The sequence below is a fragment of the Pongo pygmaeus genome, chromosome 4, assembly GCF_028885625.2.
Source record: "Pongo pygmaeus isolate AG05252 chromosome 4, NHGRI_mPonPyg2-v2.0_pri, whole genome shotgun sequence".
Taxonomy (NCBI): Eukaryota; Metazoa; Chordata; class Mammalia; order Primates; family Hominidae; genus Pongo; species Pongo pygmaeus.
The window spans coordinates 136,385,475-136,408,286 of record NC_072377.2 but is presented as its reverse complement, the minus strand read 5'-3'; the positions used below and the strand labels follow the sequence as shown (position 1 = coordinate 136,408,286).

Genomic DNA, 22,812 nt, shown 5'->3' with positions numbered 1-22,812 from the left:
ATCCAGGCTTCAACCTCTGAGATTCTTTCCTCAGCATGGTCAATTCTACTCTTAATACTTGCAATTGCGTTATGAAATTCTCAGAGTGTATTTTTTAGCTCTGTTGCATCAGTTCAGTTCTTTCTTATAATGGCCATTTTGCCTATCAGCTCCGGTATCATTTTATTATAATCCTTAGATTCCTTGGATTGGGTTTCGACTTTCTCCTGTATGTCGATGATCCTTGTTCCTATCCATATTCTGATTCCTATTTCCGTCATTTCAGCCATCTCAGCGTGGTTAACAGCCATTGCTGGGGAACTAGTGGGGTTTTTGGGAGGTAAGAAGACACTCTGGCTTTTTGAATTGCCAGGGTTTTTGCACTGGTTCTTTCCCATCTTTGTGGGCTGATGTTTCTTCAGTCTTTGAAGTTGCTCTCTGTATTATTCATTCTTGCATTACTATAAAGAAATATCTGAGACTGGGTTATTTATAAAGAAAAGAGGCTTAATTGGCTCATGGTTCTGCAGGCTGTACAGGAAGCATGATGCTGGCATCTTCCTGGTTTCTGGGGAGGCCACAGGAAACTTCTTCTTTTTTTTTTTTTAATTGAGAAAGATCTCACTCTGTCACCCAGGCTGGAGTGCAGTGGCACCATCTTGGCTTACCACAACCTTCACCTCCCAGGCTCAAGTGATCCTCCCACTTCAGCCTCCTAAGTAGCTGGGACCACAGGTGTGCACCACCATACCTGGCTAATTTTTTGTATTTTAGTAGAGACAGGGTTTCACCGTGTTGCCCAGGCTGGTCACGAACTCCTAAGCTCAAGTGATCCACTTGCCTTGGCCTCCCAAAGTTCTGGGATTGCAGGCATGAGCCATTGTGCCCAGCAATCTCAGGAAACTTACAGTCATGGCAGAAGGCAAAGAGGGAGCTAGCACTTCACATGGCTGGAGCAGGAGAAGAGAGACAGGGAGAGGGAGGAGGTACTATACACTTTTAAAGGACCAGATCTCATGAGAACTCACTATCATGATAATAGCACCAAGAGGATGGTACTAAAGCACTTATGAGAAACCACCCCCATGATCTAATCACCTTTCACTAGGCCTCACCTCCAACATTGGGGATCACAGTTAGACATGAGATTTGGTCAGGGACACAGATTCAAATCATATCACTGCCCTTTGGATTTTTTTTTTCTTTTGCCCTGTTTGATATCCTTGGGGGTTTTCTTGTTGTATAAGGTGGGTTCAGTCAACTGGTTTTGTTTCTGGAAGATTTTGTGGGGGGCCAAGGCTCAGCTCAGGACCTCTGGATTGTGTGGGCTCCAATTCTGTGGGGCTGGTATCAGGCCCCTGGCTTTGTTCTCTGGCCCCTTCAGGTGAGCAACCTGCTCACCAAGGGCCAAGGTGTTCCCAGACTGCTGGTCACAGCACTCTGGTGAGTGGTGCCAGCCAAAGCACTTCACAGGGCAGTGGCAGTGGGATTTGTACATGCCAGCAGCAGTGGCAATGCAGCAGGGTGCATACTCCTTGATTATGGCAGGGTGCTGGCAATTGTAGGGGTACCATTGTCCATGCAGGTATTAACAGTGGTGGGGTTGGCAGCATGGCACAGGGGGAACAGGCCCCACTGGGGTCCCTGTGCACATTCACACTGGTGGCGATGTTAGGACGAGGTGGGTGCTGGCAGGTGTGGGACTCTGTGTGCCATCTGTACAGGTATCCATGCAGGCAGCAGTGGCCACTCAGGGTAGGGGAAGGTCTGCCAGTCTCCCTATATAGTTTTGTGCCAATGGCAGTGTCAGCACAGGGACAGAGCATTGGTAGGTGTGGGACTGATGCCATCTGTGTGTGCATTCATGTGAGTGGCAGTGGCCTTGCAGGGTGTGGGGTAGGTCTGTTGGTCACCACATGCAGTTTCACGCCAACGGCTGTGTCAGCACAACAACAGGGCACTGGCAGGCATGGGGCTAGCAGTTTTCGTGCCTGCAAATGCTTCGACAGCAATGGCAGCATGGTGGGTGAGTGGGTGGGGTGCACAGTAAGGTCTACCCATACATACATGTGCAAGCAAAGCAATCTAGGTGTTGGACATGGGCAAATGTGTGCAGGCAAAGCCACACGAAGGAGGCTGCAGCAGGGGGAGGGCATGGGTGGGCTGGTGTACAGCCACGGTGTCTGCTCTCCTGGAACTCTATACCAGTCAGGAGCAGTCTGCCAGCACAGGAGCTATGATGCTGCTCCCCCAGGAGGCACCTCCCTGGGCATCTGAGGCTACATTCAAGCAAATGCTGCCAGGCTGGATCCCCAGGATAGGCAGGCCAACCAAGAGGTGACCAGGTAGAGCAGCCCCATCTCATAGGCAAGACTACCCTGGGCTGTTCAAGTCCAACAGTTCCCCTAGGGCTAAAGTCTCCTAGAGGAGCAAGGCAAGCCTTGGGAGATGGGCATCATTGGCTGTGCTCCACTACTCATGCTCCAACACCAAACCCTCTGAGATCCACACCAGCTGGAGTTCTGCCCCTACAGAACAAGTGTCTGTGGGGTCATGAGGTCTCCTCCTGCCAGGATTCCAGAGGCCCATGGCGAGGGTGGGTTGCTACTTGCCTGCTCAACTCACCCCTTCCCCAGGAGTCATTGGGGCCAGGAATGAGTCCAGTGCGCCTTAGCCCTCTGCAGGGTTCCCAGCTTCTTTTTCCTTTAGCCTAGCATCTATGTCTTCCTTCCATTCACTCTCAATGCCTTCCCTCTGAAGATATGCTAGGAATTCACCAGTCTTCCCAATGTCCCATTCCCTCAGCGACAGATGTTCCTCCTGGCTGTGTCTAGTCAGCCATCTTATCTCACTCTTCTCTCTTGTTATTGACTTCTAGTTTTATTTAATTGTGCTCAGAGAAGATGTTTGATATTATTTTAGTTTTTTGGAATGTTTTAAGACTTGTTTTGTGACCTAACATATGACCTTGAGACTGATCCATGTGCTGAGGAGAAAAATGTATATTCTGAATCCATTGGATAAAATTTGCTGCAAATATCTATTAGGTTTATTTGTTCTAAATAATTGAAGACAAATGAATAAGTGAAGATTAAGTCCAGTGTTTCCTTGTTGACTTTCTGTTTGGAAGATCCGTCCAATGCTGAAAGTGGAGTGTTGAAATCTCCAGCAATTTTTGTATTAGGGCCTATTTTTCTCTTTAGCTCTAATATGTTTGCTTTATATATCTGGATGACCCAGTGTTAGGTGCATATATATTTAAAATTATTACATCTTCTTGCTGAATTGACCCCTTTATCATTATATATAACCTTCTTTGTCTTGAAATCTGTTTTGTCTGATATAATTATAGCTACTCCTACTCTTTTTTGACTTCCATTGGCATGGAATATTTCTTTGCATCCCTTTATTTACAGTCTGTGTGTGTCTTTATAGGTGAAGTGTGTTTCTTGCAGGCAACAGATCACTGGGTCTTGTTTTTTTTTGTTTTTTTTTTTAAATCCATTCAGCCACTCTGTATCTTTTGATTGGACAGTGTAGCCCATTTACATTCAGTGTTACTATTGATAAGTAGAGACTTACTCCTGACATTTTGTTATTTCTGGTTGTTTTGTGGCCTTCTTTCTTTCCTTTTTGTGTTCCTATTAATGAAGGTGATTTACTCTAGTGGTATAGTTTAATTTCTTATTTTTTTTGTGTATCTGTTGCATGTTTTTTGATTTGAGGTTACTATGAGGCTTGCAAATACTATCTTATAATCCATTATTTTAAGCTGATAACAACTTAACGTTGTTTGCATAAACAAACAAGTGAAAAGAAAACTAATAAAACTACATCTTAGCTTCATCTCCCCACTTTTTAACTTTTTGTTGTTTTTATTTATATCTTATTGCATTATGTCTTGAAAAGTTATTGTAGTTATTATTTTTGGCTAGTTCATCATTTAGTCTTTCTAATTGAGATAAGAGTAGAGGTCCGTTCCAAGATGGCTGAACAGGAACAGCCCCGGTCTGCAGCTCCCAGCATGATCGACACAGAAGACGGGTAATTTCTGCATTTCCAACTGAGGTACCTGGTTCATCTCACTGGGACTGCTTGGACAGTGGGTACAGCCCATGGAAGGCAAGCCGAAGCAGGGCGGGGCATTGCCTCACCCGGGAAGTGCAAGGGACTGGGGGATTTCCCTTTCCTAGCCAAGGGAAGCCATGACAGACTGTACCTGGAAAAATGGGACACTCCTGCCCAAATATTGTGCTTTTCCCACTGTCTCAGCAACTGACAGACCAGGAGATTCTGTCTCGTGCCTCGCTCAGGGGGTCCATGCCCATGGAGTTTTGCTCACTGCTAGCGCAGCATCCTGAGATTGACCTGTGAGGGTGCAGCCAGGCATGGGGAGGGGCTTCCGCCATTGCTGAGGCTAGAGTTGGTAAACAAAGTGGCTGGGAAGCTCGAACTGGGCAGAGCCCACTGCAGCTCAGCAAGGCTTACTGCCTCTATAGACTCCACCTCTGTGGGCAGGGCATAGCTGAACAAAAGGCAGCAGAAACTTCTGCAGACTTAAATGTCCCTGTCTGACAGCTCTGAAGAGAGCAGTGGTTCTCCCAGCACAGTGTTTGAGCTCTGAGAATGGACAGACTGCCTCCTCAAGTGGGTCCCTGACCCCTGTGTAGCCTAACTGGGAGACACCTCCCAGTAGGGGCCGACAGACACATCATATAGGCGGCTGCCCCTCTGGGACAAAGCTTCCAGAGGAAGGATCAGGCAGCAATATTTGTTGTTCTGCAATATTTGCTGTTCTGCAGCCTCTGCTGGTGATACCCAGGCAAACAGGGTCTGAGGTGGACCTCCAGCAAACTCCAACAGACCTGCAGCTGAGGGACCTGACTGTTATAAGGAAAACTAACAAACGGAAAGGAATAGCATCAACATCAACAAAAAGGACATCCACACCAAAACCCCATCTGTAGGGCACCAACATCAAAGACCAAAGATAGATAACACCACAAAGATGGGAGGAAACCAGAGCAGAAAAGCAGAAAATTCTAAAAACCAGAGCACCTCTTCTCCTCCAAAGAATCGCATCTCCTCGCCAGCAACAGAGCAAAGCTGGAGGGAGAATGACTTTGATGAGTTGACAAAAGTCGGCTTCAGAGGGTTGGTAATAACAAACTTCTCTGACCTAAAGGAGCATGTTCTAACCCATTGCAAGGAAGCTAAAAACCTTGAAAAAAGGTTAGATGAATGGCTAACTAGAATAAACAGTGTAGAGAAGACCTTAAATGACCTGATGGAGCTGAAAACCATGGCATGAAAACTTCGTGATGCATGCACGAGCTTCAATAGCCGATTTGACCAAGTGGAAGAAAGGATATCAGTGATTGAGGATCAAAATAATGAAATAAATTGAGAAGACAAGATTAGAGGAAAAGGAATGAAAAGGAATGAACAAGCCTCCAAGAAATATGGGACTATGTGAAAAGACCAAATCTACGTTTGATTGGTGTACCTGAAAGTGACGGGGAGAGTGGAACCAAGTTGGAAAACACTCTTCAGGATATTATCCAGGAGAATTTCCCCAACCTAGCAAGGCAGGCCAACATTCAAATTCAGGAAATACAGAGAACACCACAAAGATACTCCTCAAGAACAGCAACCCTAAGACACATAATTCAGATTCACCAAGGTTGAAATGAAGGAAAAAATGTTAAGGGCAGCCAGAGAGAAAGGTTGGGTTACCTGTAAAGGGAAGCCCATCACACTAACAGCGGATCTCTTGGCAGAAACCCTACAAGCCAGAAGATAGTGAGGGCTAATATTCCGCATTCTTAAAGAAAAGAATTTTCAACCCAGAATTTCATATCCAGCCAAACTATGCTTCATAAGTGAAGGAGAAATAAAATCCTTTCCAGACAAGCAAATGCTGAGAGATTTTGTCACCACCAGGCCTGCCTTATAAGACCTCCTGAAGGAAGCACGAAACATGGAAAGGAACAATCGCTACCAGCCACTGCAAAAACATGCCAGATTGTAAAGAGGACCGATGCTAGGAAAAAATTGCATCAATTAACGGGCAAAATAACCAGCTAACATCATAATGACAGGATCAAATTCACACATAACAATATTAACCTTAAATGTAAATGGGCTAAATGCCCCAATTAAAAGACACAGACTGGCAAATTGGATAAAGAGTCAAGACCCATCAGTGTGCTGTATTCAGGAGACCCATCTCATGTGCAGAGAAACACATAGGCTCAAAATAAAGGCTCCCCCTCCCCCTCCCCCTTCCCCTCCCCCTCCCCTCCCCCTCCCCTTTCTTCGGTCTCCCTCTCCTTCTTTTTTCGGTCTCCCTCTGTAGCCGAAGCTGGACTGTACTGCCGTGATCTCGGCTCGCTGCAACCTCCCTGCCTCGGGCTCCTGTGACTCTCCTGCCTCGGCCTGCCGAGTGCCTGAGATTGCAGGCGCGCGCCGCCACGCCTGAATGGTTTTTGTATTTTTGGTGGAGACGGGGTTTCGCCGTGTTGACCGGGTTGGTCTCCAGCTCCTGGCCTCGAGTGATCTGCCTGCCTCGGCCTCCTGAGGTGCTGGGATTGCAGACGGAGTCTCGCTCACTCAATGCTCAATGGTGCTCAGACTGGAGTGCAGTGGCGTGATCTTGGCTCACTACAACCTCCACCTACCAGCCTCCTGCCTTGGCCTCTTAAAGTGCTAAGATTACAGGCTCTGCCCTGCCGCCACCCCGTCTAGGAAGTGAGGAGCATCTCTGCCTGGCTGCCCATCATCTGGGATGTGAGGATCCCCTCTGCCCAGCCGCCCCATCTGGGAAGTGAGGAGCACCTCTGCCCGACGGCCATCCCGTATAGGAAGTGAGGAACGTCTCTGCCCGGCCGCCCATCGTCTGGGATGTGAGGAGCGCCTCTGCCCGGCTGCCCTGTCTGGGAAGTGAGGAGTGCTTCTGCTCAGTCGCCCAACGTCTGGGAAGTGAGGAGCGCTTCTGCCCGGCTGCCACCCTATCTGGGAGGAAGTGAGGAGCACCTCTGCCCGGCTGCCCCGTTTGGGAGATGAGGAGCATCTCTGCCCGGCCGCCCCATCTGGGAGGTGAGGAGCGCCTCTGCCTGGCCGCCACCCCGTCTAGGAGGAAGTGAGGAGCGCCTCTGCCCGGCTGCTCCATCTGGGAAGTGAGGAGCGCCTCTGCCCGGCCGCCACCCCATATGGGAAGTGAGGAGCGCCTCTGCCCGGCCACCCCGTCTGGGAGGTGAGGAGCGCCTCTGCCCGGCCACCCCGTCTGGGAAGCAAGGAGCGCCTCTGCCCGGCCGCCCCGTCTGGGAAGTGAGGAGCGCCTCTGCCCGGCCGCCCCGTCTGGGAAGTGAGGAGCGCCTCTGCCCGGCCGCCCTGTCTGGGAAGTGAGGAGCGCCTCTGCCCAGCTGCCCCATCTGGGAGGTGAGGAGTGCCTCTGCCCGGCTGCCACCCTGTCTGGGAGGAAGTGAGGAGCACCTCTGCCCAGCTGCCCCGTCTGGGAGATGAGGAGCACCTCTGCCCGGCTGCCCCGTCTGGGAGGTGAGGAGCGCCTCTGCCTGGCCGCCACCCTGTCTGGGAGGAAGTGAGGAGCGCCTCTGCCCGGCTGCCCCATCTGGGAAGTGAGGAGCGCCTCTGCCCGGCTGCCACCCCATATGGGAAGTGAGGAGCGCCTCTGCCTGGCCACCCCGTCTGGGAGGTGAGGAGCGCCTCTGCCCAGCTGCCCAGTCTGGGAAGTGAGGAGCGCCTCTGCCCGGCCGCCTTGTCTGGGAGGTGAGGAGCACCTCTGCCTGGCTGCCACCCCGTCTGGGAGGAAGTGAGGAGCGTCTCTGCCCGGCCGCCCCGTTTGGGAAATGAGGAGCGCCTCTGCCCGGCCGCCCTGTCTGGGAGGTGTACCCAACAGCTCCGAAGAGACAGCGACCATCGGGAGCGGGCCATGAGGACGATGGCAGTTTTGTTGAAAAGAAGTGGGGGGAAGTGTGGGGAAAGGAAGGAGAGATCAGATTGTTGCTGTGTCTGTGTAGAAAGAGGTGGGCATAGGAGACTCCATTTCGTTCTGACTAGGAGAAATTCTTCTGCCTTGGGATGCTGTTGATCTATGGCCTTTCCCCCAGCCCCGTGCTCTCTGAAACATGTGCTGTGTCAACTCAGGGTTAAATGGATTAAGGGCGGTGCAAGATGTGCTTTGTTAAACAGATGCTTGAAGGCAGCATGCTCTTTAAGAGTCATCACCACTCCCTAATCTCAAGTACCCAGGGACACAAACACTGCAGAAGGCCGCAGGGACCTCTCCCTAGGAAAACTAGAGACCTTTGTTCATGTGTTTATCTCCTGACCTTCTCTCCACTATTATCCTATGACCCTGCCATATCCCCTCTCCAAGAAACACCCAAGAATGATCAATAAATACTTCATAAATTAAAAAAAAAAAAAAAAAAGAGTCATCACCACTCCCTAATCTCAAGTACCCAGGGACACAAACACTGCAGAAGGCCACAGGGACCTCTGCCTAAGAAAACCAGAGACCTTTGTTCATGTGTTTATCTCCTGACCTTCTCTCCACTATCATCCTATGACCCTGCCATATCCCCCTCTCTGAGAAACACCCAAGAATGATCAATAAATACTTAATAAAAAATAAATAAATAAATAAATAACTAAATAAAAGTGGATCTTGAATCAGTAGGTCCAGGACAGGATCCACGATTATGCATGTCTTATAAGCTCCAGGTACTGCCAGTATTGCTGGTCATGAACCATTCTCTTAATAGAAAATACCCATTTTCTATTATCCTATTACTTCTATTATCCTATTCTATTATTTCTATTTATTCTCATGTTAATAAATAAGAAAACATAATAACCCTAATAGACTAACATATAAAGGATGTGAGGAAACTCAAATATGAATAAATGCTCTCCAGTATTCTAAAGTTGCATGTATTGGTAATTTATTATTTTTATTGCTCAAAAGTATTCCTTTATATGTACCTATCACCCTTTGTATAATCATTCACCAGCTGATGGATATATGGGTTGTCTCTAGTTTTTAACTACTATGAATAAAGTTGCTATGAACAAACAAACAAACAAAAAAAGGGATGGAGGAAAATATACCAAGCAAATGGAAAGCGAGAAAAAGCAGGGATTGCAATCCTAGTCTCTGATAAAACAGACTTTAAACCAACAAAGATCAAAAGAGACAAAGAAGGCCATTACATAATGATAAAGGGATCAATTCAACAAGAAGAGCTAATGATAAAGGGATCAATTCAACAAGAAGAGCTAACTATCCTAAATATATATGCATCCAATACAGGAGCACCCAGATTCATAAAGCAAGTCCTGAGTGACCTACAAAGAGACTTAGACTCCCACACAATAATAATGGGAGACTTTAACACCCCACTGTCAACATTAGACAGATCAACAAGACAGAAAGTTAACAAGGATACCCAGGAATTGAACTCAGCTCTGCACCAAGCAGACCTAATAGACATCTACAGAACTTTCCACCCCAAATCAACAGAATATACATTTTTTTCAGCACCACAACACACCTATTCCAAAATTGACCACATAGTTGGAAGTAAAGCTCTCCTCAGCGTATGTCAAAGAACAGAAATTATAACAAACTGTCTCTCAGACCACAGTGCAATCAAACTAGAACTCAGGATTAAGAAACTCACTCAAAACCGCTCAACTACATGGAAACTGAACAACCTGCTCCTGAATGACTACTGGGTACCTAACGAAATGAAGGCAGAAATAAAGGTGTTCTTTAAAACAACGAGAACAAAGACACAACGTACCAGAATCTCTGGGACACATTCAAAGCAGTGTGTAGAGGGAAATTTGTAGCACTAAATGCCCACAAGAGAAAGCAGGAAAGATCTAAAATTGACACCCTAACATCACAATTAAAAGAACTAGAGAAGCAAGAGCAAACACATTCAAAAGCTAGAAGAAGGCAAGAAATAACTAAGATCAGAGCAGAACTGAAGGAAATAGAGACACAAAAAACCCTTCAAAAAATCAATGAATCCAGGAGCTGGTTTTTTGAAAAGATCAACAAAATTGATAGACCACTAGCAAGACTAATAAAGAAGAAAAGAGAGAAGAATCAAATAGACACAATAAAAAATGACAAAGGGGATATCACCACCGATCCCACAGAAATACAAACTACCATCAGAGAATACTACAAACACCTCTACACAAATAAACTAGAAAATCTAGAAGAAATGGATAAATTCCTGGACACATACACGCTCCCAAGACTAAACCAGGAAGAAGTTGAATCTCTGTGTAGACCAATAACAGGTTCTGAAATTGAGGCAATAATTAATAGCTTACCAACCAAAAAGAGTCCAGGACCAGATGGATTCACAGCCGAATTCTACCAGAGGTACAAGGAGGAGCTGGTACCATTCGTTCTGAAACTATTCCAATCAATAGAAAAAGAGGGAATCCTCCCTAACTCATTTTCTGAGGCCAGCATCATCCTGATACCAAAGCCTGGCAGAGACACAACCAAAAAAGAGAATTTTAGACCAATATCCTTGATGAACATTGATGCAAACATCCTCAATAAAATACTGGCAAACCGAATCCAGCAGCACATCAAAAAGCTTATCCACCATGATCAAGTGGGCTTCATCCCTGGGATGCAAGGCTGGTTCAATATCCACAAATCAGTAAATGTAATCCAGCATATAAACAGAACCAAAGACAAATACCACATGATTATCTCAATAGATGCAGAAAAGGCCTTTGACAAAATTCAACAACCCTTCATGCTAAAAACTCTCAATAAATTAGGTATTCATGGGACGTATCTCAAAATAATAAAAGCTATCTATGACAAACTCACAGCCAATATCATACTGAATGGGCAAAAACTGGAAGTATTCCCTTTGAAAACTGGCACAAGACAGGGATGCCCTCTCTCACCACTCCTATTCAACATAGTGTTGGAAGTTCTGGCCACGGCAATCAGGCAGGAGAAGGAAATAAAGGCCATTCAATTAGGAAAAGAGGAAGTCAAATTGTCCCTGTTTGCAGATGACATGATTGTACATCTAGAAAACCCCATCATCTCAGCCCGAAATCTCCTTAAGCTGATAAGCAACTTCAGCAAAGTCTCAGGATACAAAATCAATGTGCAAAAATCACAAGCATTCTTATACACCAATAACAGACAAACAGAGAGACAAATCATGAGTGAACTCCCATTCACAATTGCTTCAAAGAGAATAAAATACCTAGGAATCCAACTTACAAGGGATGTGAAGGACCTCTTCAAGGAGAACTACAAACCACTGCTCAATGAAATAAAAGAGGATACAAACAAGTGGAAGAACATTCCATGCTCATTGGTAGGAAGAATCAATATCGTGAAAATGGCCATACTGCCCAAGTAATGTATAGATTCAATGCCATCTCCATCAAGTTACCAATGACTTTCTTCACAGAATTGGAAAAAACTACTTTAAAGTTCATATGGAACCAAAAAAGAGCCCACATTGCCAAGTCAATCCTAAGCCAAAAGAACAAAGCTGGAGGCATCACACTACCTGACTTCAAACTATACTACAAGGCTACATTAACCACAACAGGATGGTACTGGTACCAAAACAGAGATGTAGACCAGTGGAACAGAACAGAGCCCTCAGAAATAATGCTGCACATCTACAACTATCTGATCTTTGACAAACCTGAGAAAAACAAGCAATGGGAAAAGGATTTCCTATTTAATAAATGGTGCTGGGAAAACTAGCTAGCCGTATGTAGAAAGCTGAAACTGGATGCCTTCCTTACACCTTATACAAAAATTAATTCAAGATGGATTAAAGACTTAAACGTTAGACCTAAAACCATAAAAACCCTAGAAGAAAACCTATGCAATACCATTCAGGACATAGGCATGGGCTAGGACTTCATGTCTAAAACACCGAAAACAATGGCAACAAAAGCCAAAATTGGTAAATGGGATCTAATTAAACTAAAGAGCTTCTGCACAGCAAAAGAAACTACCATGAGAGTGAACAGGCAACCTACAGAATGGGAGAAAATTTTTGCAATCTACTCATCTGACAAAGGGCTAATATCCAGAATCTACAATGAACTCAAACAAATTTACAAGAAAAACACAAACAACCCCATCAAAAAGTGGCTGAAGGATATGAACAGACACTTATCAAAAGAAGACCTTTATGCAACCAACAGACACATGAAATGATGCTCATCATCTTTGGTCATCGGATAAATGCAAATCAAAACCACAATGAGATACCATCTCACACCAGTTAGAAAGGTGATCATGAAAAAGTCAGGAAACAACAGGTGCTGGAGAGGATGTGGAGAAATAGGAATGCTTTTACAGTGTTGGTGGGAGTGTAAATTAGTTCAACCATTGTGGAAGACAGTGTGGCAATTCCTCAAGGATCTAGAACTAGAAATACCATTTGACCCAGTGATCCCATTACTGGGTATATACCCAAAGGATTATAAATCATGCTACTATAAAGGCACACGCACACATATAAACAATATGTTTATTGCAGCACTCTTCACAATAGCAAAGACTTGGAACCAACCGAAATGTCCATCAATGATAGACTGGATTAAGAAAATGTGGCACATATACCCCATGGAATACTATGCTGCCATAAAAAAGGATGAGTTCATGTCCTTTGCAGGGGCGTGGGTGAAGCTGGAAACTATCATTCTCAGCAAACTATCACAAGGACAGAAAACCAAATACCGCATGTTCTCACCCATAGGTGGGAATTGAACAATGAGAACACTTGGACACATGGCGAGGAAATCACACACTGGGGCTTGTCAGGGGATGGGGAGCTGGGGGAGTGATAGCATTAGGAGAAATACCTAATGTAAATGATGAGTTGATGGGTGCAGCAAACCAACATGGCACATACCTGTGTAACAAACCTGCATGTTGTGCACATGTACCCTAGAACTTAAAATATAATTTAAAAAAAAAAGAGATAAGAGTAGTTTACACACCACAATTACACTGTTATAATACTTTGTGTTTTTCTGTGAACTTATTACCAATGAGTTTCGTACCTTCACGTGTTTTCTTATTGCTCATTAATGTCCTTTTCTTTGTAAATGAAGTACTCTCTTTGGAATTCCTTATAGGACAGGTCTGGCACTCATGACATCCCTCAGCTTTTGTTTGTGGGAAGGTCTGTGTTTCTCCTTGGTGCTTAAAGGATATTTTTGCCTGATATGCTATTGTAGGGTAAAAGTTGTTTTCCTTCAGCACTTTAAATATGTCATGCTGTTCTCCCCTGGAGTGTAAGTTTTCCACTGAAAAGTCTGCTCCTAGTGAAGCTCCATTGTATGTTGTGTTTCTTTTTTCTTGCTGCTCTTAAGATCTTTTCTTTATCCTTGAACTTTCAGAGTTTGATTATTAAATGCCTTAAAGTAGTCTGGGTTAAATATTCTTGGTGTTCTATAACTTCTTGTACTTGATATTGATATCTTTCTCTAGATTTGGGAAATTACGTGTTGTTATCCCTTTGAATAAACTTTTTACCCCTGTCTTTTTCTCTACCTCCTGTTTAAGGCCAACAACCCTTAGATTTGCCCTTTCGAAGCTATTTTCTAGATCTTGTAAACATGCTTCATTGTTTTTTATTCAATCTTCTCTATGTATATTTAAACAACCTGTCTTCAAACTCACTAGTGCTTTCTTCTGCTAGATCAATTCTGCCATTAAAAGACTGATGGATTCTTCAATGTGTCAGTTGCATTTTTCAACTCCAGAATTTCTTATTTCTTTTTAGTTATTTAAATTTCTTTGTAAAATTTACCAGACAGAATTCTGAATTTCTTCTCTGTGTTATTTTAAATTTCTTTGAATTTCCTCAAAACAGCTATTTTGCATTATCTGTCTAAAAGGTCATATATCTCTGTTTCTCCAGGATTGGTCCCTGGTGCTTTACTTGGTTCATTTGGTGAATCTGTTTGGTGCTCTGCCCCTCTGTGGCTGAGCTGTCATGTTTTCCTGGATAGTACTGATGCTTGTAGATGTTTGTTGGTGTCTGGACACTGAAGAGTTAGCTATTTCTTGTAAGTTTTGCATTCTGGGCTTGTTTGTACCTGTCCTTCTTAGGAAGACTTTCCAGGTATTTGAAAGGACTTGGGTGTTGTGATCTAAACTGTATCTCCATTAGGCGGCACCCAAAGCCCAGTAACACTGTAGTTCTTGCAGACTTATGGAAGTACCACCTTGGTGGTCTTAGATAAGATCTGGAAGAATTATCTGGATTACCAGGCAGAGACACTTTTTCTCTTCCCTTACTTTCTCCCATACAAACAGAATCAATTTCAATCAATCTCTCGCTCTCTCTCTCTCTCTCTCTCTCTTTCAGTTCTGAGCGGCCTGCAGCTGGGGGTGGGGTAACACAAGCACCTCTGTGGCCTCCAATTCCCAATACTGAGACTGTGCTTGGTCAGAACTAAAGCCAGCACAGCACTGGGTCTCACCCAAGGCTCATTGTAACTAATACCTGGCTATTGCCTGTGTTTTCTCAAGGCCCTAAGGGTCTGCAAACAACAGATGATGAAGCCAACCAAGCTTATGTCCTTCCCTGCAGGGTGGCAAGTTCCCCCAGACCCTGGGCAGGTCCAGAGTGGCTGTCCATGAGCCAGGAATTAGAGTGAAAACCCTTAGCAGTCTACTTGGTGTTCTGTTTTACTGTGGCTGAGCTGGCACTCATACCATGGGACATAATCCTTCCCACTCTTCTCTCTTCTTTCCACAGGCAGAGGAGCCTCACCCTGCGGCCACGGCCACCACAGGCCCATGGGGAGTACTGCCAGGCTACCCACCAGTGTTCCTTTAAGGCCCAAGGGCTCTTCAGTCAGCTTGTGGTAAATGCTGCCTGGGACTCACCCTTCAGGGCAGTGGACTCCTCTCTGGCCCAGGGCACGTCCAGAAATGCTGTCCAAGAGCCAAGGCCTGGAATTAGGGACCCCCAAGAGCCCACTTGGTGCTCTACCCTTCTGTGGCTGAGCTGGTATCTAAGGTGCAAGATAAAATCTCCTTTACATTTCCCTCACTTTTCTCAGGCAGAGAGTCTCTCCCCATAACCACCATAGCTGGGAATGTGCTGAGTGTCACTTGCAGCCAGTCTCAGAGTCTCACCCAAGGGCCATGGTATACTACCTGGTATCATTGCTGGTTATTTAGGGCCCAAGGGCTCTTTAATCAGCAGGTGATGAAACCTGCCAGGATTGGGTCTTCCTTCCCTTCAAGGCAGTGGGTTCCCTTCAAGGCAGTGGGTTCCCTTCTGGCCCAGGGTGTGTCTAGAAATGTTGTCTGGGAGCCAGAGTCTTACTGCTCTTCCTGGTACCCTACCCTGCTGTGGCTGAGCTGGTATCCAGGATGGAAGACAATGTCCTCTTTACTCTTTTCTCTCTTCTCCTTAAGCAAAAGGAAGGGGTCTCTTTTGGAGCCATGAGCTGTGCAGCCTGGGGTTGTGAGAGGGATGGCACAAGCACTCCCTTAGCTGCCTTGGCTGGTGTCTCAGTAGGTCACATCCCCGCTCCCCCCCCACCACCCCACCCCGCCCGCCCCGAGTCCACTGGCTCTGAGCCCAGTTCAGCACTAGGACTTGCCTGGGAGTTACAGTCCTTGTAGCCTAGGCTTTCAAGTTTATTTAGGGCCCCAGAACATTTTATTCCACAGTGGCAAGGCTTGCTGGAACTCAAGTTCTGACTGTTGGAATGGGCGATTTCCCTTTGGCTAGGTCTGGTTTAAATACTCCCTCCATGGGTAGACACCAGCTGAGTTCAGCCCAGGTTTGCTTTCCACTTGACAGGGCAGCACTGAGTTCAGTGCAATGTCTCACAATCCCTGTACTCTCCTTCCAAATGCACAGATTCTGTCTACATGCCACAGGGCTGCTGTGGGGGGATGAAGGAGGTGTGGCATTAGTGATTCAAGACTGTCTTTCTTAACCTTCTCCAGTGCCTCTTTTAGCAACATGAAGTTAAAACCAGATCCTATGAGTGCTCATCTGAATTTTGGTTCTTATGAAGATGCTTTTTGTATGTAGATAGTTGTTAAATTGGTGTCCTTGCAGGGGCAATGATCAGTGGAGTCTTCTATTCGGCCATCTTGCTTTGTCCTTCCTTATACATTTCTTAATTCAGCAAATCCAGCTGTGTTTCAGTTGTGTGCCAGGCTTTTCTACTAAGTGTTAAGAAATTCGGAAAGGGTTGTTCTTCTTGCTGTCAATGATTGTATGGTCTAGTAATAGAGATAAACAAATAAACAAGAAAGTACTTCTCAAGCAACTCCTGTTCAGACTTGCAATCTTAATTGCCAACATCAGTCATTAAATGTGGGAGTTTTTCAAAGTTAGTTCCTAGATTCTAATCTCTTTTTATCTTCTGCCTGATATATATAGGTGTCTTGTAATAGGCTGGATTTCCAGGTTTTCTCTTAACCTAAACTCTCCTCCTCTGAGATTAAGACCATTATATGCAGCTGCCTTCTAGATATCTCCTCCTGGATATTTTAGAGGCATCTCAATTTAGTGTTCATTAATTTAGTTCATTCAGCAAATATCTATTAAGCACCTAAGTATGACATAAACTGTTTTAGTTACTGGGAAACATGACAGTATCCTTGCCCTAATAGAACAAATGTTACATAGTGGAAAAAAGATAATAAACAGATAAATAAATATATAACGTCAAGTAGAAGTAACAGTAACTAAGGAATATAAGGTAGGGTAAAGAGGTGTAATTAGGCATGCTATTTTAGATAGAGCAATCAGGATAGGCCTCTCTGAGGAGGTGAGAGCCTGAATAAAGTTAGAGAGTCAGCCTTGTGGAAACCTGGGGGGCAGAGCATGCCAGGCAAGGGGAACAATAAGTGAAAAAACCATGAGATGGGAATGTGCTTGGCATGTTTGAGGGAGAGGAAAGAGGTCAGTTTGGCTGGAGCACAGTGAATAGGAAGATGAATAGTTGAAATTGTGGTCAGAGAGCTAATCAGGTTGTATAAAGTAGAGCCTTGTATACTATTGTAAGGACTATGGATTTTATTCTAAATGTACTGAGAAATACATCTCAGATCATCTTAGAGCAGAGGGATGACATGATCAGATATATATTTTTTTATTTTACATTTTATTTCATTTTAAATGAATTTAAATAGCCCCATAGGTCGGTAGCTACAACACCTGACATTACCATTTTAGGATATTCATATATGTTGTAGTAAGATGGAAAATAATCTAAATATAAATCTGAGAAACTACTGTGTTTCACCTATTCTTTCTGCTTTATCCATCACTCCAGAGGAGCAAGCTCTAAACTGGAGAAACTCCAAGCTTCCAAGAGCCCTTGAGTTCTATGTGTCTGGGTCCGGTGCATCTGTGGTCCTAATGTTCTAAGAGGTGGTACTTTTCTATTTTCCGAAGACTCAGATTATATATTTTAGAATTATCATTTTGGCTGCTATGTGGAGAATAGACTAAGAGGGCAAGAGTAGAAGCAAGGAGACCTTATTAAACTATTACAGTGATCAGATAATAGTGTTTTAAACCATGATGGTAGCAGTGGTCTGATTTGGAATATATTTTAAAGGCAGATATACCAGGAATTTGTGATTAGGCTGGATATTAGGTAAGAGAAAAAAATAGAAATCAAGGATGAATATTAAATTCTTGAGAAATTGGATGAATGATTGTACCATTTATTGAGATGGGAGCACTATAGGGCAGACCAAGTTGGGAGAATGGTTAAGAGAATTTTTTTGGGCATATTAAATTTGATCTGTCAGCCCATACACATTAAGTTTTGTGAAAGAACACACATGTATATACTATATAATTTCATATATATAAAGTTCAAGAACAGGCAAGACTCTTCTGGGTGACATGTCAAAACAGTGGTAGTCTTTGGAAAAAGGATGCCAACAAGGAAAGAACACATAGAAAACTTCTCAGGTGCTGGAAATATTTTGTATCTTGATCTGGGTGGTAGATACATGGATGGATGCATATATACCAAGATTGTGACTTATTATATATATGGTATACTTCGATAAAATATTTAAAAACTGAAAGGCTTATTAGCTTTCAAGTGGAGATGTCATGAAGGCAGTTTATGATGCAGGAGTCTGGAGAACTCCAGACCAGAGGCTGGGGCTATGGATACATATTTGGAGTCAGCAAAGAGATGTTTTGAAGCTATAGGATTAAACAAAATCATGTAGGAGGTAAAAATAATTTTTAAAAAACATACGCAGTGAATGGGAATGGGACACTCCAGCATTTAGAGGTAGGGAAAGGGAGAAATATCCGGCAAAAAAAAAACACAAAAAAACCTGAGACCTAGTGGCTGGTGCTGTAGTAGGAAAACCAGGAAAGAATGATGAAACCAGGAGAGGAGAGTGTTTTAAGGTAGGAATAATACCAGCTATGACAAAAGTTATCAAGATTATGAAATCAAATGAGGATTGAGGACTAAGAATTGTCACAGCCAAGACCTAACCTGGTCCTACACTGTTGTCCTCCAGGTTGGTTAACAGATGTGGTTTTAGCAAACCAGAAACCTGAGGGTCATCCTTAACACTTCCTTTTTTGTCATTTCTCAGGCTAATATCTAATCTATTTCCAAATCTTGGTATTAGTTTTATCTCCTACAGAGCTCTCAAACCCAGCTGCTGCTTCTTACCCTCAAAGATCCATATGGCAGGAGTGATTAGTCTCTAGGATTAACAGATTTAGCAAATAAAGTTACAGAATACCCAGTTAAATTTGAATTCTAATAAACAGAAAATAATTTTTAAGATAAGTGTGTCCTAAATATTGCTCATGCTTGTGCTATTAAGTGTAATATACTAAAATATTATACAGTGTTTATTTGAAATTCACATTTAACTGGGCATAGTGTATTTTATCTGTCAATCCTATTAGCCTCTGTAGTGAGGCTGAGGAATACATAAGAAATACACAGATCATAAAAAGAAGGACTTTGTAATGGTAAATTAAGGAGCTTAAGTTTAACTTGGGGGCAATAGAAAGCCTTTGAAGAGTTTTAAGCAAACAATATTTGCATTTTAAGTATACAAGGATAATGGACTGCAGAGGGAGGTGAATTGAAATGCTATTGAAACCTAAAGAAAAATCTTTTGGTGCCTTAATTCAAGGTAGTATTGTTAAGAATAAAGAAAAGCTGGACCGGATATCGTGGCTTACGCCTGTAATCCCAGTACTTTGGGAGGCCGAGGCAGGCGGATCACTTGAGGTCAAGCATTGAGTTTGAGACCAGCCTGGTCAACATGGTGAGACCCCGTCTCTACTTAAAAAAAAAAAAAAATAGGCCAGGCATGTTGGCTCACGCCTGTAATCCCAACACTTTGAGAGGCCGAGGCGGGCAGATCACCTGAGGTCAGGAGTTTGAGACCAGCCTGGCCAACATGGTGAAACCCTGTCTCTACTAAAAAAAAAAAAAAAAATACAAAAATTAGCTGGGCATGGTGGCAGGCACCTGTAATCCCAGCTACTTGGGAGGCTGAGACAGGAGAATCGCTTGAACCCAGGAGGTGGAGGTTGCAGTGAGCCTAGATCGCGCCACTGCACTCCAGCCTGGGCAACAAAGAGCAAAACTCCGTCTCAAAAAAAATTATATATATATATATATATAAATTAGCTGGGCGTGGTGGTGTGTGCCTGTAATCTCAGCTACTTGGGAGGCTGAGGCAGGAGAATTGCTTGAACCCGAGAGGTGGAGTTTGCCATGAGCCCGGATTGTGCCACTACCCTCCAGCCTGGGGAACAGAGTGAGACTCCATCTCAAAAAAAGAAAAAGAAAAGCTGAATATGCAATTTAAATGCATATGATAGGCAAAATTGGCACATAGCAGATACTCAATAAATACTTATTGCTTGGATTGAGTCCAGAGAGAGGAAAAGGGAAGACTCAAGACTGAAGAAGAGACATAAAAAGGAGCCAGGTTAGAAATGTTCCAGCCTGTCGTAGTAAGGTCCAGTGAGGTAGGACAGGAAAGGTTTCTGCTGATATTGGTGGAAGTGCAACTGGATACTTTGGATTTGGAAGTAAATAGGAGGAGAGGAAATAAAGTTGGTATATGTGGACAGATCTTTTAAGAAATTTGCCTGTGGGCAAGAGGAGGTATAGGGGCTATAGCAGGAGGTAGATATGAGGTACAAGGAAAGTTTTTGATGAAAGAGGCTTGAGAATGTTTAAAATGCTGATAGAAAAGTTGCAGTAAACAGGTACACTAAAAGCCGAGGCTTCGCCACTGTACAATTTTTCCATATAACTGAAAACCACTTGTACCCCTAAAGCTATTGAAATTTAAAAAAAGAAAAAAGAAAAGATTGTAGTAGAAAAAGAGCTTGAAAATGTGGAGAGTGGAAATGGTAGGATAATGAATGAAGAATTATAATCACATGCAACTTTCCCTACTAACTGAAAAGAAAATATTTTATATATTTTTTATTTGCTTCTGTGAAACCTGGAGCTCTTAAGATAAGGATGTTTTTATTATTCAACGTACATTAATTTTTCTTGTTTAATTATTGACAAAGGTGCAGTCATTAAAATCAGGGGTATTAAAAATATTGTTTTGTTTTGTCAAATTTGAATTCTCTTGTCCTTTGGACTCATAGTTAATGACAGTTGAAATAAGTAGAATACTAAACTATGTTTTTATTTATAGATAATGCAGTTTGTGAGATTTTACTTGCTGAGAAAACTTGCCCTTCAACCCCTGAAAAAACAAAGAAAAAAGCAAGTATTGAAGCAGAATAACTACATAAATCATAATACATTTCATTAATAAAGAATATACTTTTAACTAACAGTTTAAATTTACTTTTTTTTTTTTTTTTAAAGAAATGGGGTCTCATTCTATCACCCAGGTTAGAGTTCAGTGCTGTGATCATAGCTCACTACAGCCTTGAACTTCTGGGCTCAAGCTGTTCTCCTGTTTCAACCTCCTGAGTAACTGGAACTATAGGCATGCATGCACTACCATGCCAAGCTAATTCTTAAATTTTTTTGTAGAGATGGGGTATCACTTGTTGTCCAGGCTCATCTCAAACTCATGGCCTCAAGTGATCCTACCACCTCAGCCTCCCAAAGTGCTAGAATTATAGGCATGAGCCACTGTACCCAGCCTTAACCAATACTTTTTTTTTTTTGAGACAGAGTTTCACTCTGTCGTCCAGGGTGGAGTGCAGTGGCATGATCTCGGCTCACTGGAAGCTCTGCCTCCTGGGTTCATGCCATTCTCCTGCCTCAGCCTCCCAAGTAGCTGGGACTACGGGTGCCTGCCACTACGCCTGGATAATTTTTTGTATTTTTAGTAGAGACAGAGTTTCACTGTGTTAGCCAGGATGGTCTCGATCTCCTGACCTCGTGATCCTCCCGCCTCGGCCTCCCAAAGTGCTGGGATTACAGGCGTGAGCCACCGCGCCTGGCCAACCAATACTTTCATAGGAATTCTTTTTCAGCTATTTAAGTCAATAATTAAAAGCATTTTGGGAGTTTATCAAATAGATTATTCAATTTATGAAAAAGCTATGCAGCTTATAAATGAGTATATACTCTATATAAGTTTAATGAAAGAGAATGAAAATGTATAGTAGTCCCCCCTTATCTGTGAGGAATACATCCCAAGACCCACAGTGGATGTGGATAGTACTGAACCCTATATATACTACATGTTTTTGATCTGATAACTGAGACAGCTACTGAGTAACTAATGAGCGGATAGTATGTCTATCATGGATATGCTGGATAAAGGGATGATTGATCCTGGAGTGGACTGGACTGAGGGGGATGGCACACGATTTCATCATGCTACTCAGAATGGTGTGCAATTTAAAACTTACAGATTGTTTATTTCCAGAACTTTCCATTTTATATTTTGGATTGTGGTTGACCACAGGTAACTGAAACTGTGGTAGACAAAACTATGGATGGGTGTGCTTTACATTTTTTCCAACTTTCCTTTGAATAATGCTGAAGATTACTTATGAATCATTATGTTAGTCATGGAATCAGGATCTTTCTTTTTGTTTTCTTTCGTGTTTTTTTGAAACAAGGTCTTGCTCTGTCACCCAGGCTGGAGTGCAGTGGCTCTCTCACCACTCACTGTAACCTTGACCTCCTCAGACTCAAATGATTCTCTTGCCTCAGCCTACCTAGTAGCTGAGACTACAGGCACACACTGCCACAAATGGCTAATTTTCATATTTTTGGTAGAGACGGGGTTACACCATGTTGCTCAGGCTGGCCTTGAACTCCTGGGTTCAAGCGATCCACCCGCTTCAACCTCCCAAAGTGTTGGTACAGGTGTGAGCCATCACACCCAGTTGGAATCTGGAGGTCTTTAGGGAAAAACTTGGACTTTATTTGTATATAGCAAGAGCTACTTTTTGAGTGGCTTTTCATTAATTATATGTTTTCTTTATGGTATTCCAGGCAGGTTAGTAGTTAGTTTCTGTTTGTTTGTTTGTTTTTACCTATTTTTTTAATCATTAAAAAAATTCAACTTTTTATTTCATAATTTTGCTTTTTTTAAAATTTTATTATTATTATACTTCAAGTTTTAGGGTACATGTGCACAACGTGCAGGTTTGTTACATATGTATACATGTGCCATGTTGGTGTGCTGCACCCATTAACTCGTCATTTAGCATTAGCTATATCTCCTAATGCTATCCCTCCCCCCTCCCCCCACCCCACAACAGTCCCTGGTGTGTGATGTTCCCCTTCCTGTGTCCATGTGTTCTC

The 22,812-nt window shown here is 43.5% G+C and overlaps 1 protein-coding gene across 1 annotated transcript in view; it reads left to right on the top strand.

The window, feature by feature from the left end:
• The window catches only part of MEIKIN (meiotic kinetochore factor), a 126,479-nt gene that overhangs the window by 43,089 nt on the left and 60,578 nt on the right, over positions 1–22,812 (top strand). Inside the window, exon 9 of the mRNA XM_054488162.1 lies at positions 20,732–20,802. Coding sequence (XP_054344137.1) covers positions 20,732–20,802 — 71 coding nt within the window. The remainder of the gene's footprint in view (positions 1–20,731; positions 20,803–22,812) is intronic.